Source organism: Rhincodon typus, chromosome 6 (genome assembly GCF_021869965.1).
Source record: "Rhincodon typus isolate 14 chromosome 6, sRhiTyp1.1, whole genome shotgun sequence".
Lineage (NCBI taxonomy): Eukaryota > Metazoa > Chordata > Chondrichthyes > Orectolobiformes > Rhincodontidae > Rhincodon > Rhincodon typus.
The window spans coordinates 59,660,891-59,676,215 of NC_063337.1; the positions used below are offsets into that span (position 1 = coordinate 59,660,891).

A 15,325-nucleotide genomic window follows, 5' to 3' on the forward strand; every position below is an offset into this window, starting at 1 on the left:
CAGGTTTAGAATATTGGATGCATTGATGCACTGTTATTGCAGAATTATTTTAATGGCATAATTTTTCTCTATAATCATTACAAATTACACACTTAACCCCTGACCACTTGCTTTTCCAAACTAAGCAAAATATTTTAGAATGCAAAAATGTATCCTCCAGTTTCATGATTTATATTTGTGGAGTAAACTTATACACTTGCTCAACCTTTCCTTAATCAATGGAAAGGAAAATATTATGGAATATATGGCATATGAAAGATTTTACAACTGATTTGTAGCCCTTTTTGAAGTCGTATTTCACCTTTTTGACTGAAATAGCTATATTAGTTGCTTGTGCATTCTGCCAATGATTTGATCCAAAAAAAATCAGTTTTGACTGCAAAATGTTCTCTAATTATTCCATTGTTTCAAATTCCTATAAATGAAGAAATTTGCTTTCAACAGATCATAACATGTCCAATGTTTAAGAGTCTAGTATGAGCTTCCTTTATGAAAGGCTGTCAAGACTGAAGTATGTCCTGAGATTTAGGAAAAGGGGAAAAATCTGAAATCCTACATTGTAGAGTCTGTTCTACATGACAAAATTATGGTTGCTTCCACTTTCTAGAATGATTGAATTTTTCCTTTGCATAAGATGTTTCCTCTCAAAAGTGAAGCTTTGTAGGAGATGTGATTATCTTTTAAATTATTCAATAAATGTTGTCGAGCAGTGAAAAAGAGCATGACAGAGTAATTGCTGAACAATGAGCCAATTTACCTTTTATGAAGTATTTATTTAATATTCTAAGGTTTTGGAGTAGAATTATTTAATATTGCTCGAATGTCTCAAAATGTTTCATGGGCACTTGAAGTATTTTTTGTGTTGTTAGACTGATAAAAATAAATGAGTGTTGCATTTCTACAGAGCAACCAACCTCTATTTTAATTAGAATGTATTTTTCCATCCCTGTAAAGATGTATTTATTCTCTGCTTTATGTATCACTTTTGGTATATGTTCATGGTTGCTATAATGATTCAGAGTTTGGCACTATGGTACTTTCATGCTACTGGGACAGAAGTGTTTATTTCTGTTGGCAAACTGTTCATTGATTTCTTTTAAACAAAAAATACTTGACTGCAATATATTACAAGATTTTGTTTAGTATAGAATTACAGTACTCTTCTGCTCCAGTTTCCTTAGTGAAAATAGCACGTGTAGACAGAAAATAGCTGCCCAGAAAATCAAGTTGCAGCTTATGCATAAAAGCATTGTCCTGAAATTTCTTGAGGAAATTCAGACAAGCTATTTTCTAGGCTTTGGACCTCAAATTTTCTTCTACTGTTGTTTTGAATGAAAGGAGAATAGTTGCTCAACTATGCAGTAATTGAAGATGTTTCATATCTGTTACTTTAAGCATGTGCATTAGACTGATCTGCTGTCAACATTTACAGTTGGACCACTGACTATCAGCTTTCAGAAAATTCCAGTTATGAGCAAAATTGCAAGAAAAAATCCATATGTTCAAGCTGGTGGACGGTACTCTCCCCCACACTGCAAAGCTCAATATAAAACAGCAATCCTTGTTCCTCATCGCAACAGGGAGCCACATCTGCGTCATCTTCTCTATTACCTTCATCCATTCTTGCAGCGCCAACAGCTTCAGTATGCAATATATGTCATCCACCAGGTAATGAACTCAAAACATATTTGCGAACATAATGAATTGATTTGGTCTTAAACTTTTCTTTTTTAAAAAAAAAGCTGTTGTTTTATTATTAGTTAGCTTTTAAAATCTTACATGAAATTTATAGGGTGCGATCCTTACATTTTTACTTTAGACTTGGAAGTAGCGATCTAGTTCAGGGGTATGTTAATTTATTGGTGCAAATGCTGCATGCATCAGAATTTCATCCATACTTTTAAATCTTTTAATATATTTTAACTGTTTTGAAGCTGACTTGTGATTTTATTGCTTTAGAAGAAAATCTAAGTGGATTATTAATTTCTAACAGTCTAGTGCCACAGGGTTTAATGCCACAAATTGACTATGACTATGATTAACCTTCATTTTAAAAAAAAAAAATCAGTTTTAGCCCCTATAGGTATTATTGCAGTAAATAATAGGTAGCATATGATTTGCTTCTACAGTTGTATTGATCTTTTGTTCTATTCCATTCGTTTTGTTTTTAAGATTGTTATTTAAGATTCTTCATCTCCGGTGATTTGAGTAGCAGAAACTAAAATTGGCTCAAATTCCTGGAGACTGGCATACCAATACTGCTAAGTTTGTTTTACTAGTGGAAGTAGGTAACTATAAATGATGCAAGTTAGATCTATTCACACTCATAATTTCCTAGGATGTTTACATCAATTCACCAGTATTGGCACTAAAACAGAAAAGTTGACTGCTGTTGCCAGAATCGAGCCATAGTCATCACTATTCATTTGAATTCATGCTAGTATGTTTGGTTAACTCCAGTTAAATGGAGGTTATAGGGGTAAGTGAATCCGCTTTTCAAAAAAATACACTGGGCCATCTTGTGACGCTTGTCTATCCCTACCCCTGGACTGGAAGGTCTGGGCTCAAGTCACACCTGCTCCAGATGTCAGAGAGTCATACAGCACGGGAACAGATCCTTCAGTTCAACTTGTCCGTGCCAACCAGATATTCTAAATTAATCTAATCCCATTTACCACCATTTGGTCCATTTACCCTTCCACCCTTGCTATTCATATACCCATCCAGATGCCTTTTAAATGTCATCTGGCAACTTATTTCATACACGCACCACCCTCTGTCTGAAAAAGTAGCCCCTTGGGTCCCTTTTAAATCTTTTCCCCCTCTCCCCTTAAACCTACCCCCACTGGTTTTGGACTCCTACTGTAGGGAAAAGAGCTTAAGTATTCACCCTATTCGTGTCCCTTCGTGATTTTATAAACCTCTATAAGGTCATCCCTCAGCCTCTGATGCTCCAGGGAAAAGCCCCTGCTTATTCAGCCTCTCCCTATAATTGAAACCCTCTAACCCTGGCAACACCCTTGTAAATCTTTTCTGAATCCTTTCACGTTTAACAACATCTTTTCTGTCGTTGGGAGATCATAATTGAATGCAGTATTCCAAAAATGTGTCCTGTACAGCCTCAACATGACCTAACTCCAATACTCAATACACTGACCAATAAAGGCAAGTGTACCAAGCACAACCTTCACTACCCTGTCTGCCTGCGACTCCACTCTTAAGGACCTATGAGCCTATGCCCCAAGGTCACTTTGTTCAACAACACTCCACAGGACTTTACTATTAATGTGTAAATCCTGCCCTGATTTTTTTCCCTACCAAAATGCGGCAGCACACGTTTATCTAAATTAAACTCCAGCTGCCCCTCAGCTGATCTGCCCGTATGATCAAGGTCCCGTTGTACTCTGAGGTATCCTTCTTTGTTGTCTACTACTTCTCCAATTTTGTTGGTATGTGCAAACTGACTAACCATACTTGATATATCTTCACATCAAAATAATTTATATAAATGACAAAGAACTGTGGACCCAGCACAGATCCTTGCAGCACACTGCGGGTTGTAGGCCTCCAGTCTGAATAGCAACCCTCTGCCAACACCCTCTGTCTATCTTTGAGCCAATTTTGTATCCAACTTGGCAGTTCCCGCTGTATTTCATGTCATCTAACCTTGCTAACAAAGTCTACCAGGTGGGTCCTTATCAAACATCTTGCTGACATCCATTTAGACAACTTCCACTGCTCTGCCTTCATCAATCTTCTTGGTCACTACTTCAAAAAACTTAATCAAGTTAATGAGGCGTGATATCCCGCGCACAAAGCCATGCTGACTATCCCTAATCAGTTTTTGCTTTTCCAAATACATGTAAATCCTGTCCCTCAGGATCCCCTCCAACAACTTGCCCACCACCAATGTCAGGCTCACTGATCTACAGTTCCCTGCTTTTCCTTATCACCTTTCCTAAATAATGGCACCACCTTAGTACACCCCCAGTCTTCCGGCTCCTCCCCCGTGGCTATAGATACAAATATCTCAGCAAGAGGCCTGCCATCACTTCTCTAGCTTCCCACAAAGCTCTGGGGTACACCTGATCAGGTGCCAGGGATTTATCCACCTTTGTGCATTTTAAGATGTCCAGCATCACCACCTCTATAATATGGACACTTTTCAAGATATTGCTATTTATTTACTGAAGTTCTCTAGCTTCCTTATCCACAGTCAACATTAATGCAAAATACTAGTTTAGTTTTTCCCCCCATCTTTGCAGTTCCTCACATAGGCAGCTTTGCTGATCTTAAGGGGCCCTATTCTTTCTCTAGTTAGCCTTATGTCCTTAATTTATTTGAAGAATCCCTTTGATTCTCTTTAACCCTATCTGCCAAAGGTATGTCATGTCCATTCTTGCCCTCCTGATTTTTTTCTCATGAATGTACTCCTGCCTTTATACTCCTCAAGGGATTCACTCAATCTCTGCTGTCTGAACCTCAATTTCTCTAGTCAGCCAGCATTCCCTACACCTACCAGCTTGCCCTTCACACTACCAAGAACACACTGTCTCTGGACTCTCGTTAGCTCATTTTTGAGGGCCTCCCATTCTCTAGCCATCCCTTTACCTGCAAATATCTGCTCCCAATCAACTCTTGAAAGTTCTTACCTAATACTGTGAAAATTGGTCTTCCTCCAATTTAGAACTTTCAACTTTAGATCAGATCTATCCTTTTCTGTAACTATTTTAAAAACTAACAGACTTATGATTGCTGATCCCCAAAGTGCTGCCCCCCACTGGCATCTCAGTCATTTAGCCTGCCTTATTTCCCAACAGAAGGTCGAGTTTTGCTTCTTTTTTCTAGAAGATGAATCTACATATCAAATACGATTTTCTTGTACACGCTTTTGATTTTAGTCCCTTGTAGCTCTCCTTAAACCACAACTCCCCTCACTTTTGGCTTGCATTGGCCATATTGGACTTTTCCTGTAGACATTTGATTGGCTATGTGGGTGATTACTGGTGATAATTTTTTTTTTAAATCTAAAAGTCACGATGATTTGGTCATGGGAAAGTTGCTCAGTTGTGCATGACAGCATTTCTGGATATTAAAAAAGTAAAACACTTAAGTGCTGCTGGGAATAGAGTGCTTTATTTCCCCATCCAACTCCATTTTGATTTAGCCACTTCCTGCTCACCCCTCCCCGCTACTTTCGATTGGTCCTTATTGCTATTGACTTTGCATGTAAATTTTTAACTGGCTGTACAGGTGATTACTTGTGGTGGTTGATGGTTTAAAACAAGTCAGTGATTTGGTGTTGGGAAAGAGATTTGGTTGTGTGAGAACACTTCCAGATTAAATAAAACACTAAAGCAGGGCCCTTGTGGTACAGTGATACTGCCCTAACCTCCGAATCAGGAGGTCTGGGTTCAAGTCCCACCTGCTGCAACATCTGTGAACGGATTGCAAGATATCTAAAACACTTAAGGAGATTTTTAAAAATTAAGCAAAATATTTAAACTACTTTGGGTTTCGAATATATTTGTAGAATGTAAGAGAATTTGAACATGCCATTGAAAATACAACTGGGAGAAATTTAGCTTTTTTTTAAACCCAAAAACAGCCAGTATGCTTATCTGAAATATGGCCTCAGCCTTATGGGTTCGTTTTTCAGCCCATGCTTTCCTCATTATTTATTGATCCAGTGGATATTTAACTAAATATGCTGTCCTCAATCTACTTTTCAATGTTTTACTATTTTGGTGTTTAGCTGTGTGAAGTAGGTTTAAATCAGTGACTTTTATTTTGATTTAGGTGGTCAAGAAATGTTTGCCTTTCAACCTTTCTATTTAGTATTTCACAAGTGATCTCCAAGATGTAAGGCTTGCTTAGATTTCAGAAATTGAACATTTCTTCTGATAGGATACGGGACATTTGAAGGTTGCACTGGAGACTGTCATAAATGTTAATTGAATAGAAACATCGAATCTTAAAGACAATTTAACCCCTTGAACTTGTTCCAAGATCTCGTATACTTTGCCTTTGCCCCACATTCCTTAATGTGCTTCAATTGCAAACTCCTATTGATATTGGATTTACAGTTTAGCATGTGGTCTAGCACATTCGGGAAAGAACGTTCCAAGTGGGGCTCCTGAGGTGAAGTGTGAGACTCCCTACCTCTGGATCGAAAGGTCCGGGTTCAAGTCCCACCTACTGTGGAAGTATGTCATTGCAAGTCCGAACAGGTTGGTTAAAAATACACCCTTTGTATGCTGAAGTGTTTCCTAGTTTCATTGCTGGGAAGTATAATTCTGATTCTTTTAGGCTATGTCAACCAGTTCTGGGGTGCCCAACCAGCAAAAATACAGGTTGATAAAAACTGGCATTTGTTCCTTGCAATGGAGGTTATCGTTCAAGGCTCTGGAACAGTTCCTACAGGTTGGAGGGGCTAATAAAAAAGGTGGTAGAGAGATAACTGAGTTATTGACCTGTTAGCCTGATAATGCTAGACTCTATTATAAAAGATATTATAGCAAAACACTTAGAAAATGGGAGTGAAAAGAATCAGCATGATTTACAAAAAGAGAAACATGCTTGACAAATCCATGGAATGTTTTGAGAATGTAACTAATAGAGTTGACAAGGAGGAGCCAGTGTATGCTGTTTACTTGGACTTCCAGAAGGCTTTCAATTATGGTGTCTCATAAGAGATTAGGATGCAAAATTGAAGCCTAAGGGATTTGAGTTAGTGTAATGAGATGGATAGAGAATGGGTTGATCAATAGGAGCAGTAGGAATAAAAAACAATAGCAGGGTACCCAGGGATCAGTGCTTGGACCCCAGCTATTCACAATATCTGTTAATGATTTTGATGAATGAACTAAATGTAATATCTCCAAATTTACAAATGAAACAAAGCTGGGTGGGACAGTGAGCTATGTGGAGGATGCAGTATGTGGGCAAACGTATGGCAGATGATTATCTTAATGGTGATAGATTGGGAAAAGGGAAGGTGCAGCCAGCAAAGATTGCAAATGGTACATTGGCCTTCATAGCAAGAGAATTTGAGTGCCGGAGCAGGGATGGCTTGCCATATTTGTACAGGGCCTTGGTGAGATCAGACCTGGAATGTTGTGTGCAGTTTTGGTTTCCTAATCTGAGGAAGGATATTGTGGTTATGGAGGGGTTGCAATTTACCAGACTGGTTCCTGGGATGGCAGCATCATCACATGGATAGCTGCTTTTGTTAAGACTGTATTCACTAGAGTTTTGAAGAATGAGAGGGATCGCAAAGACTTATAAATTTCTAACAGGACCGGACAAGGTCCTGGAAGGGTGTGCCTAATGACCTGGGAGTCCAGATGCAGGTGTCTCAATCTAAGGGTACGAAGTAAGCATTTGGGACTGAGATGAGGAAAGATTTCACCCAGAGTGATGACCTTGTGGAAATCTCTGCCATATGAAGTGGTCAGGCCAAAATATTGCATGTTTTCAAGGAGGAGTTGAGTATAGTTGTTGGGACTGAACGTGCACCAAAGATTATTGGGAGAAAGCAGGATCAGAGTACCGAGTTGAATGATCAGCCATGATAGTGTTAAATGGCAGAGCACACTTGAAGGGCTGAATGACCTCCTGTTGTTTCTCTGATTCTAGTTTGTTTTTTGTTTGACTTGCCAGCTTTAATTTTGTTCAAATTAATACCTCTAAATTTCAGGGAATACAGCTACTACTTTTTTGTCTTGCGTCACAACATAACTCTTTGATTCTGCCACCTTGTAATCAGACTAATTTAACGTTGCTGACAGCACCTTTTCAGGGTGCGTTGCCTTTTGAATCTTGATCTTTTGAGTTTTTAAATTTTTAATGGATTCATATAACTATTTGTACTGCAAAATTTGCAGACTCCATTTAGGAGAAATGGAAATATCTTGAGTGCAATTTGAAGTGCTGACAGTTAGATCTTGAATTCTAATTCTTTGTGATGCAGTATTGTAGAAAACCGTTTAGAAACGATTTTGACTAATGGAGGGCTGGAATAATTGTTTAATTAGCTTCTATTTTGACTCTGCCAAAGCTGAAAGCTAGTCATAAGACTGTACAAGAATAGATGTATTCCTTAAACCGAGCAATAAAAAGTAACAAGCATAATGAAGGTTACATGGTAATTTGTGATTGCCAAAAGTAGGCTTTATAGGCTTTGAGTTTTAGTTTTTAGTTTCATTCAGGTGGTCAGACTGGCATCAATGGGCATGTTATCATTGACAGTCTTCATTCATGAAATGATTATTTGTACTATGCTGATCAACTCTTGAGTATAGCCTGTAGCACAGGAGCCCTAGTATGGACTGCTTCATATACTGCAGAAGACAATAGTAGGCTGACGAATGGCACGATTTGCTGACCTCTGATTTCTGAGCTTTCTTGGCCAACTGAGCTTTCTGTTTCTGCTTGCTTAACTGATGCTTCTTAGCATCTCTCCAAACAGTCAGCCTACAAAGGTAACAGCTTTTGCTGACTTACTCCCTGTTAGAGTCCACCATGTTCACATCTTGCAAGTGGCCTTATCGTGGATGTATGTGCCCAGAAATAAGTCGTAACCTGCTGGCGAGTTTGTCCTACTGAAGATCTTTGAGTATACGGCGGTCAACTTCACCCATCCAATTGTATGAATTTAGCTGAGACAGTGCAGATATAGTTGGATTAGTAAATAAGTGTATGTTGGTGGAATATGCAGCATGATGTCTGAACTAGTAACTTTGCCCTGTCAAGGGATGCAGAGGATATGTTTGAGACAGTGAAGGTGTAAATTGAAACTATTCGTCTGCATAGCATATTGGTGTATAGTTCTCACCACTGTAGAGCAGTGTACTGAGGATACAGACCATATCAATTTATGTATTTTACTAGATTACAGCATACTATACTTCTAGCAAGTATTTCATTGATTGAAAAGTTGGTTTTATTTGAGATATCAAGTGGTTGTGAAAAGCGCAACATAAATGCAAACTTTTCTTTCTATTACAAAATTCAATTAACATACATTACAGAATTATGACACTCATTTTAATTAGTGTCCAATATAAGTGTCAGATGCATTTATTTTAATAGTTAATGTCTATATTCCAGTTGACTTGCTGGTGCCTTTTTTCCCTCTTTGGCCACTTCACTGCAATGTGTTAATAGGAATCTGAAGTAAACTTGAGCATGGAGAGAAGTTAATGGGAAGAACTGAGGCAAATACTGTTCGCACGAATCTAGTGAAAAATGAAAAGTGAAATACTAAGGATGTTGACTTCTCAGCAGGGATGGCAGCAATGTCCAGGCAGGGGAAAAAGATTTTCCTCCAAAAATATAAACTCCTGTTCTCTTTCCACAGATATTGCTAGACCTGTTGAGTCTTCCCAGCATGTTGTGCTTTTTATTGGAAAGTTTATCCCAATTTATAAATTCAGGGAAACTCTTAAACCAACAAAGCCGACAATCTTTATTGGAGTTAATGTATGAGTTGGGTTTCCAGCTGACATGGTGAATAGAAGATACTGTTTCTTTTAATATTCCAAATTACCTATAGTGGAATCTTGGAAAATAAGCAGTACATTTACTTGTCTCCTCCTGAGTGCAATTTAGTATGCAGAGAAAAGCTTGCAGCAGACTTTGAAACTAGATGTAAACAATTTAAATTAACAAGGTTTGGTGGGATATGTGCCAGGAGCAGGCAGTGGGACTAGTTTAGTTTAGGATTAAATTCAGCATGGAATGGTTAGACCAAAGGGTCTATTTCCATGTTGTATGACTCTCTGACTCTGTGACAGCAGTTTGTGGCTGGACTGCAGTATGTGAGAATTCAATTGTCCAGAGCGCTTGCCTTGATCTCTCATTTCTCTGACTGAGTCATTTAGCTAGAGTGTGCATTGAAGACTCTGGCATAAAATAGGAGGGCCAGCCATACCTGGACAGTTTGGTTCAGACCTCTGACACATCTTGGAACAAGAGCAACTCTATGTAGTTGGTATGACTTGTGGTATTTAGGATAAGGGGATACTAGGCAAAATGGAAACTGAAGGAGAACAGAAACTAATTAAATCCAGTAGATGAATTATACTTGGTGTTGGTGACAGTAAGGCTGATAGCAGTCGGAAGGACAATCAAAATACTGACTGTGGCTTCTTGGACCAGGTTGTTGCTCACTGGGAAGAGGCAAAGAAACAATGCAGTTGTTTCTTAAATTCAATAGTTAGGAGAACAGAATTAAGCATAATTGAGTGTCTGAACTAGTTTGCTTATCTGATGCCACGTTGTGGATTACCTTGAACCAACTTGAAAATATGTTGGGTGTGATGCCAGTATGTCAGCCATATGTCCCAACAACTGGTGGACTGTGTCAAATAACATGTCCCTTTGTCTTCAGGTGGCAGTTTACTGACCTTGCTTAACCAGTTCGTGCTTGCAAACATCAAAATGATGTTCAGCATGAAATTTAATTCTACTATTGGAAAACATTTGCTGAATTATACTCTGTGCTAGGAATTTACATTGGAAATGGGCTCATTTGAAGAACACTCACTGAAAATGAAACATTAATTCTGTTTCTCTCTACAGTTGCTGCCAGACCTCCTGAGTTTCTGCACTTTGTTTTTATCTTGGAGGAAATATATGTGGAGTCAGAAATAATATTTTACCTCTGAAAATAGGTAATATTTTAATGAAAAGGGAAAGTTCACTATTGCGTTGTTAGAATTCTTTGTAGAGGAAAGCACCAGAATGTCTTGTATCCCAAGGAAATTAATGTAAGCAAAGTAATAGTGATAGAAACATTAATGCCACTAAAGAGCAGCAAATCTCCAAGGCCAGGGGCTTTCCCTTGTAGAGCTGTGAAAGGTGTAGCTATGATCATTCCAAATATCCTATTGATAACTTTCCAGAGTGCGCTCAATTCAGGAACTGCACCTGTAAATAGGAAAATTGTGGATGTCACTCTGCTGTTTGAGAGATGGTAAAGAGAAATTGAGAAATTACAGACCAGTTAGCTTAGTGTGTGATTGGGAAACGGGAAGCATTTATGATTGAAGGTAGTGACTGAAACTCTTGAATTTTTAAATCATTCATTATCTGGCGTCACTGTGTAAGTAGCATACTTTTACCTTGAAGGTGATGGTGAGCCATCAGCTTTGAAGCACTGCAGTCCATGGGTGCACATTGTGTAGCCAGAGCAAGGATTCTTGAATTTTGAACCACTGACAGTGAAGTTACAGTGATAGAAAAGTATAATAAAAAGGTCCAAGTCGAGATGGTACGTGCCTTGGAGTGGAACTTGCTGGTGGTGATGGTCATGTATTTGCTGCCTTTTCATTGAAGTTGAGATGGCAAGTTTGAAAAATGCTGCCAAATAAATCTTGGTGATGAGCTGCAGCACATTTTGTAGGTGGTGTACATACTAATGCAATTATACATTGATGGATTAAGGGAATGTTTAAAAAGGTTGATATAGATCAAATGGCTGCTTTATCCTGGATAGAATCGAGCATGCTTGTCTGTTATTGGTGATGTATTCATCCAATCAAATGGAGCATATTCCATCATGTTCAAATTTTTCCCTGGTGTATAATGTACAGGCGTTGTGGATTCAGGAACTGAGTCACTTGCCACCGAACGTTAAGGCTCTGGCCTGCTCTTGTAGCTACAGTATTTGTGTTCAGATGTATTATGACAACCCACTAGAGTAGATGGGGCGTGAACTCAAGCTTTCTGGCTCAGGAGTAGAGACATTACCACTGTGCCACAAGAATTCACCACAGAATTTCTTTAGCAGATGTGATGTGAACTTGGACTCCTGATTGAGAGGTAGGGACACTACCACTGCACATCAAAAGCCCACCACAGTATTTATATGCTGGTTCATTTCAGCTTGTAGTCGGTGCTAGCCCCAAGTTAGTTGATGGTAGGGGATATCACAGTGGTAACAAGTTTGAATGTCAATGGGACATGTTTGGATTCTCTTGTTGGAAATGGTCATTGGCTACTATTTTTGCAGCATGAATATTACCTGCAGTTTATCAGCAAAGCTTGAGTATTATGCTTGTCTTGTGTAGTGGACTGCTTCATTATCTTGGGAGATGTGTATGTTTATGTATTCTGTAGCCATCAGTAAACAACTTCACTGTGTTGGACAAAAGGCCATTGATGAAACAATTGAAGATGGTTGTGCCTACTGCACTATCCTAAAGAAATCCCGCAATGATGATGAGGCTGAGAAGATGGGCACCCAACAGGAGCAACCATCTTCCTTTTGTGCTTGGTATGACTCCAACCAGTCTGCCTTTATGGCACCTTCTGAATTTAGTTTTATCTTTACCCCATGTTTGCACCAAAGTTGAATGACATCTGGAGTTGTTGCCTTAACAGAATCCAAATTAAGAATCAGTGAATGGATTCTTGGTGAGTTAATACCATTTACCACCACAATCTCAAATGCCATTAGTCCTCTTTTTTTGCCAATTGAGAATAGACTGGGACAACAATCAACTGGATTGAATTTGTTCTGCTTTTTGTAGATAGGGCACACTTGGGCAGCTTTCCACTTTGTTGGATAAATGCTAATGTTGTGTAGCTGTTTGCTAGGAATTTAATAAGTTCTAGAGTATAAGTCTTCAATACCACAATTGGGTTGTTATGGAACCCATAACCTATGCAAAGTTTCTGTTAAGATATGGAGTAAACTGAGTTGCGTGAAGACTAACACTTTTTTGGTGGGGATTTCAGGAGGAGGCATTAATGAATCACCTCATCAGCTGTAATTTTTTCATGAAAATAGTTGCAAATTTTTCATGTGTCAAGCTCTGGGCTGTGCTTCCCCTAGCGTTGAGGATGAGTTTGTTTGAGGAGTTCCCTCCTTTGCTAAGCCATTTAATTGGCTACAAGCATTCATAACTGAATCTGGTAGCACTGCAAACCTTTTGATCTCATCCATTACTTACTGTATTACTAAATTCTAGCTTGACTTATCATACGCTTTTGCAATTTGGTATGTGTAGTCAAAATCATAGTGTAGAAGGGGACCTTCAGCCCATCACGTCTGAACCAACAAAAACTTTACCAAGCCTATACTAAATTCACTTGACAGCACTTGATCACATCCTTGAATGTTCTGCCATTCCAAGAGTTCATTCAAGTATTACTTGAAGGTTGAGGTTTCCCACCCCAACTACACTCCCAGGCAGTGTATTCTACATACTCACCACCCTTAGGGTGAAAAAAAATCTTTAAATCCCCTCAGAACATCCTGCCTTTCATCGTAAAAATTATACCTCCATGTTATTGACCCTTCAATTACAGGAACAGCTGTTTTCCTGACCACCCTTTCCATGCCCCTCATTTGATACACCTCAATCAGGTCCCCTGTCAGCCTTCTCGGCTGTAAAGAAAACAACTTGAGTTTATCCAGCCTCTCTTCGTAGCTAAACATCTCCATCCCAGTGAATTTCTTCTGCACCCCATCCAGTGCAGTGACCAGAACTGCGCACAGTATTCCAGTTGTGGTCTAACCAAAGTCTGGTACAGCTCCAACTTAACTTCCCTGCTAATCCACGCCTTGACTGATAATGCCACGTGTCCTTATGGCCTCCTTAACTAGTCTTTAACCCGTCCTGCCACCTTCAAGAATTTGTGGACAATCCCCCCAAGATTCCTCTGTACCTCCGAGCTCCTTAGTGTCCTGCCATTCATTGAGTACTGCTTTGTCTTGTTACATCTTCCAAAGTGCATCAGGGTTAAATCCCATCTGACTAATCTACCTATATCTTCCTGTGATCCAAGACCTTCCTCATTGTTAACAACTTGGCCAATCTTCTTTTCATTCCACAGGCTTCCATCAACACCCACACCCACTCTGGCCAACATTTTCTTCTCTAGCGTTCAAATATACTAACATCACAAACAGTAAGGGCCCAGTGTTGATCCTTGTGGATCAACCACAGTTGAGCCTCCAGTCTCACAAACAGCCTTCTACTACCATTCTCCATGCTAAAACATGTGGTGCTGTGGTCACTAGCACTAAAATGCCCTCCAAATGCCATCTCAAACACCTGTCAGGTTTAATACCCTAGAATGAGTCCTGTGCTGTAGTTTTGCAGGATGGCATTTCATGCTGCTCTCCTGGACTCCTCAATGAACCAAGGTTGATTCCTGGCTGGATAATGACAGTGATGGATATGTCAGGTATGAGTTACAATTTGGCGTTGAATGAGCTTCTGGTAATGGCCGTGGATATCCATAAATGCTAGATGTGTTTTTACTTCTGCTGATCCAAGAGCAGAATGGATTTGTAAAGGATGGTTCATACTTGATGAATGCAACTGAATTTTCTGATGAGGTGACTGATGTAGTGATGTTGGAGTATTTGTGAATGTTATTTATATGGACTTTCAAAAGGCATTTGATAAAATATTGCAAGGACTGTTGGTTAAAGGCTTGAAGTGCAAGGAATTCAAAGCAAACTGTTGATCTGGCTATAAAATAGGCTGAGCAGAAGACAGTAAGGAAAAGGGAGGTATTCTAATTGAATAACTATGACTAATGGGTGTCCTGTAATGATGTGTTGGACCTTCAAACTTTTGCTGTTCATTAGCAGCTTAGATAGGATAGAAAGTCATATCCACATTGTCAGATGTCACAAATATCAGACAAGATGGAAACATAAAATTACAAAATGTGTTGGTAGATTAAGTGAATACCAAAGTTTTGGCAAATGTCTTTCATTGTAGGCAAATGAGGTTATTTGCATTGGACCTTTTAAAAGGATAGAACAGGATTACTTTTTAATTGGTGAAAAACTAAAAATATTCTAAGTTCAAAGAGACTTTGGCCATTATAATAACATGAAGAGATAAAGAAGAAAATCAAAAAGGTCAATGTGATGGTGACCTTTATGACTTGAACTACAATGCCAGAAGTTTCACGTGCCACGATGACCATCAGAACCTCTCAAGGACCGTGGACACTTCCAAGTTTGAATTCCAAATCTCTTTTTTAAGAGCATGGCTACAGACAAAAATGACAGCTGATGTAAATTCAGTGCTTCTGGCAAAGTCCTATATGAAACCCATCCAATGTTGCACATATACTGCCAGAGAAGATTCAAACAGAGGGGTGACCAGATGAGCTAATGAGGGAGCTATCACCCGTTCTCATTCCTCCACTCACTCCCCCACCCCTGGCACCAAAAACAAACCCTGCTGACATTGTGTCTTGCCTCTTCTAAGCATATGCCAAAAAAAGTGTTAATTGACTGTTATAGTAGGAACTGCAGATGCTGGAGAATCTGAGATAACAAGGTGTAGAGCTG

General features: G+C 39.1%; 1 protein-coding gene across 1 annotated transcript in view; it reads left to right on the forward strand.

Annotated features, from left to right (window-relative positions):
- LOC109922940 (beta-1,4-galactosyltransferase 3-like) overlaps positions 1-15,325 on the forward strand; it is a 41,810-nt gene that overhangs the window by 8,823 nt on the left and 17,662 nt on the right. The window contains exon 2 of the mRNA XM_020522966.2: positions 1,433-1,668. Within this exon, the coding sequence (XP_020378555.2) occupies positions 1,433-1,668 (236 nt within the window). The remainder of the gene's footprint in view (positions 1-1,432; positions 1,669-15,325) is intronic.